The sequence below is a fragment of the Ciona intestinalis genome, unplaced genomic scaffold (assembly GCF_000224145.3).
Source record: "Ciona intestinalis unplaced genomic scaffold, KH HT000504.1, whole genome shotgun sequence".
In the NCBI taxonomy this organism is placed as follows: domain Eukaryota; kingdom Metazoa; phylum Chordata; class Ascidiacea; order Phlebobranchia; family Cionidae; genus Ciona; species Ciona intestinalis.
Window position 1 is genome coordinate 2,777 of NW_004190825.1, and position 4,361 is coordinate 7,137.

At 38.7% G+C, this 4,361-nt stretch overlaps 1 protein-coding gene across 1 annotated transcript; it reads right to left on the minus strand.

The window, feature by feature from the left end:
- Positions 1 to 357: 357 nt before the first annotated feature.
- Positions 358 to 2,342, minus strand: LOC113475446. Its single transcript, XM_026839618.1, has 4 exons — positions 2,144 to 2,342; positions 1,721 to 1,879; positions 933 to 1,097; positions 358 to 571 (listed from the first exon to the last, which is right to left on the minus strand). The coding sequence occupies exons 2-4, from the start codon at positions 1,877 to 1,879 to the stop codon at positions 512 to 514; spliced, it is 384 nt and encodes a 127-aa protein (XP_026695419.1). The 5' UTR covers positions 2,144 to 2,342; the 3' UTR covers positions 358 to 511.
- Positions 2,343 to 4,361: the final 2,019 nt, after the last annotated feature.

Here is a 4,361-nt window from a genome sequence, read left to right on the forward strand (position 1 = left end):
TTCACCTGGCTGACATAGATCTTGCTATTATTTTATACAACTAATTAATATGGGTAGGTACCTGTATTAAGCATACCAGCAACTGTTCTGCATTAATCGCCCACAATAGGCGAATAATATTGGTTAATCTGGCCCAACGGGGTGAGTTTTGGGACTAACTTGGGTGTTGGACAGTCCGCATCAGTATATATATATATATAGAATAGTACTGCTTTCGTATAGTAGGGTGGGGGAAGATGAGGCGTCTTTTCACTCAATTTTTTTCGTCATTCTATTTTTTAAGAATTATAAAACCGTATTCTTGTAACTCCCATAGACCGTTGTTAATTGTTTTAAACACAGTCAGGATATTTGGATACTATATGTGCTAAAAGTTTCCCATCTTACCCCACAGTAGATTAGTAGAACATGATTGCACCCGTTATACGCAATGTTAACGCAAAGCACAAATCGTATGTTGCAACATAACAAAGGCATCATTCTGAAACGGTTTCGAAATGCCTTAACTGTCCTAATCAATAAGCGTCACTTCTCCCTTTCCTTCGATGTAACCAAGATAAACATCTGGTTTCTGTATTAAATCACAGTGAGTACTTATATTATATTGGGCACGAAATATGTGTTAGCAGTAGTATATGTATAAAGAGAGTTGCAGTGGTGTCCCTGTTTTATTATTTAAAGGCAAAATACTTCTGTTATTTATAGGTCAAATAGTTCTGTAAAATACATAAATCTCTTAACAACATTACTTGGGTAACGAGCCAACTCTGACGGCATATTACGTGCCAAACTTGCAGTGTCACACTTATAGAATAGTACATAACAATTTTACATTTAGAGCTTTACTTGAATGGATAACGCACTGTAACTAATTTGATTTACACGAAACTTATTACAAGTTAACATCTCCTCTTGTTACCACTAAAACTTACGTGTTCAAGAGCATTTCTGGCTTCTACTATTTTAGCCATCCCTGCTACAGTCACCCCGCAGCCGTCCATCCTGATTTCATCGGTTATGTTATGAAGACAAGATGCTACCAGTTCTGCCCCGGCGTCACCGATGTTATTGTTGCCGTGAAGGAACCAATCATCGATCTGTAAAAAGTTGGCGAAAATACTGATTTTAATCCCCACGATGATATTGAGTGCGAATATTTGTTAAACTTTTGTGTTGGAGCAGTTATTGTATAAAGCGCACAATAGGGGCAGCAGTATCGAACCTCGTATATCCCGGGGCTGTGCCTTAGGAGTTTATATGGTATCATAACCAATAGATACCGCGCGAGTCTGATGTTCGACACTGAAACCGATACTTCTTGACATATGCGTCCTTCTTGGGCAAGACGCTTAACGGACATTGCTCCAACTTGTTGTCATTGATGGGTTGTCTAAATTGTTCGTCATACAAAAAAAAATCAATTACCCAACAAAGTTACAAACGTATAGTAAACGGGAACTTTCACTGAACTAGTCTCACACTCTCACGTATGGAGCACATTTTATTCAGACGTGTAAACGCCGTCTGGGCGTTCGGGCAACGAGCCAACTCTGGTCTAAAACCATAGGCCGTATAAAGACCTTAACCTTATAAATACAATTTTATTTTTGACAAAAGTTTCAAGGAGTTTCGTATACCCAATACCCTCTGGTTGCAATTTTTCTTCCTAAATCGCCAACTAAGGTAACGTGTTAGCACGTACCAGGAAATCCTAACTCACCGGGGACGTTAGGTCTTTGATAGCGTTTGCAATATATCTCGTGCCTGTTAACGACAAGTGACACTTATGGACGAAGAGCCGTAGCATGTTGTTGACGCAACTGGCAAGAGCACGCGCCGCCTCATCTGTTACAACGTTATGTCCGAAGCTTAACGACATCTGAAAAGTTAACATTTTTATTAATCATCTTTTTATCTGTCAGCATTGTTAAGAAGAAGGACAAATAACACAATTTCACCAACGGAACTGTATTCATAAAGCGGGAATACTGCAGATTTGTTAACAATGTATGGGATTACTATACGATCAAAGGACATTCCCCATATCAGACGAGCCATACCAGTTTAGGATTATATAGTAGAGTAAACATACAGGCTTTAACAGATAACAAGACCTCGCCCTTAAATAATGGTTATAACTTACTGGATAGTCTCTTCTCTCTACTCCTTCAGCGAGCTTTATGTCCAAATTTCATCCACGTTATGAATGCAAGCAGACAGAAGAGCGACCTTCTACTCAGTCATGTGCACCTCGGTCAGGTTCAACTGCTTTATCTATATATATAGAGCGAAATAAATATATATTTGGACAACCCGTTATAGATAATTTAGACAACCCAGTGACCACTGAATAAATGAATGAATGAAAGTAACTTACTTTATCCTCGCGTGGCCGGAAAACGACAGTCGTTATCACACGGGTTTAACACCTCGTGCCAGCTTACGAGTTACCATGTATGTTACTTTGTGGGTGATCACTGAGTTGGAGCAATTGCCGTTAGGTGTCTTCCCCAAGAACGCATACGCACACAATGGTAGCAGCGGTGAGTCTTGAACCCATCATCTGGGTTGGAGACACGCGCGCTAACCACTTAGTTAAAACGTTGTGAGTCGTCATTGCTCTGTTCATTAACGTGTTTGCAAGACGCAAGCAACAAGATAGAAAATATTCGGGTGTAACCTTTTTTGGAGGGGGAGGGGAATAAGCTTAACGGCTACTATTGCTTCAATCCAGCGGTTCCTTATGAGTCTAAATTGTTAGTCATACACACACAAAAAGAAAGAAATCCAAAACAGTGAACACCCACAAAGTTAAAAATTTGGTAACTCGTAACTGGGCACGGATCTATAAAACATGAACACCTGAGTTATGAAACGTAAATGCTGGTATGTATAGTGATTAGGCCTGCGTCTTTAGATACGTTGTCACCGAAGCGTATACAGAGACATTTGATTGGTTAAAAAATCGGACGACTGCTTATATATATATACAGTGGGGTGGGGGAAGGTGGGACACCTTTAGCACATGATATCCAAATATCCTGATCGCGTCTTTTAAACAATTAACAACGATCTAGGGGAGTCGTGAGGATACGCTTTTATAATTCTTTGCATTTTCTTTGTTTACTATCAAATTGGGCGAGAAAATAGATTGTAAAGGTGTCCCATCTCCCCCCATCCTGCTCTATATATAGCAATCTGTATTTTAAAACACGCATACCGGATTGCCTAAGCCTTGTATAACTTGGCTGATATAACTGAATCCGATGTCGCTAATATCAGTTCGATCGATGCATAAGATTTGAATCCCATCTTTTATACACAGTGCTAGAGCTTCAGCATCGTTGTCAATAATTCTGCTCCGGCTCAAATACAAGTTTTCCATCCAAATAACAATAAAGAAACACGTACTGTACGTTTGTAAATCTATTGTACGTTTAGGAGTGTAAGCAATTAAAACTTTTTTTCTAGAAATTGTGACTCTTCTTAATAAAAGAAACGCACTTTTTTAAAGGACCTTTACTTTTATTAGATTAACCGAATTATTAAATTCTTTATTTACCTATGTATCACTTACTTTTATGTTGTCTATCTGAGACGCATTGGTAAAAAAGCCGTTCATTAAGTCGGATATGAACACAGTGCCAACAGCAACGTTGATGACGATTGAGTGACTCGCCGCCCTGACAACGTGCAGGAGGTTCATGATGTCATTTGGAAGAATATTTTCTGTGAGAGCGAAACGGCGAGGAAGTTTTGAAGCAATTTGTGCATTATTGATCTTTCAAGCATTATTAATCCAGTTTAATCGCATTGATTTTGCGTGGTACCTATGTTTGCTATTCACAGTGACAGTCTATTTTGTAGTATTCAAAACTGTACTAACGCTAATTCTTGTTCTTGATTCTATTTTCGTTAATATACACACCTTTTTACGCATCGCGAATCTCTGTAAAACAGATGCCACAGCCTTTAGTTTAAAACTTAACAATGATTAAACCATGTTTCAGTCTGACTGAATATATATACTGTACATTAGTTTATTATACAAGTTATTTGTACATAGGTTGAATGCTGTGGTATATTGACTATTCTCGCTTGGCCGCCAAACGACAGTCGTTATATACTGGTGTACTGTTTCATATACCTCGTTCCAGCTTACGAGTAACAACGAATGCTAATTTGTGGATGATTGTTTTTTGGGTGGTATTTTTTATTACTTCAACATATCCTAACTATCTTGTTCCTGTGTTTAGGCATATATAGGCACACATATAGGAACTGTGCCGAACGAGACCTCGAACCTAGACAGTATATGATTTGCGTTGGGTATTTGAGGAACATTGGCAGTTCCGTCTTGT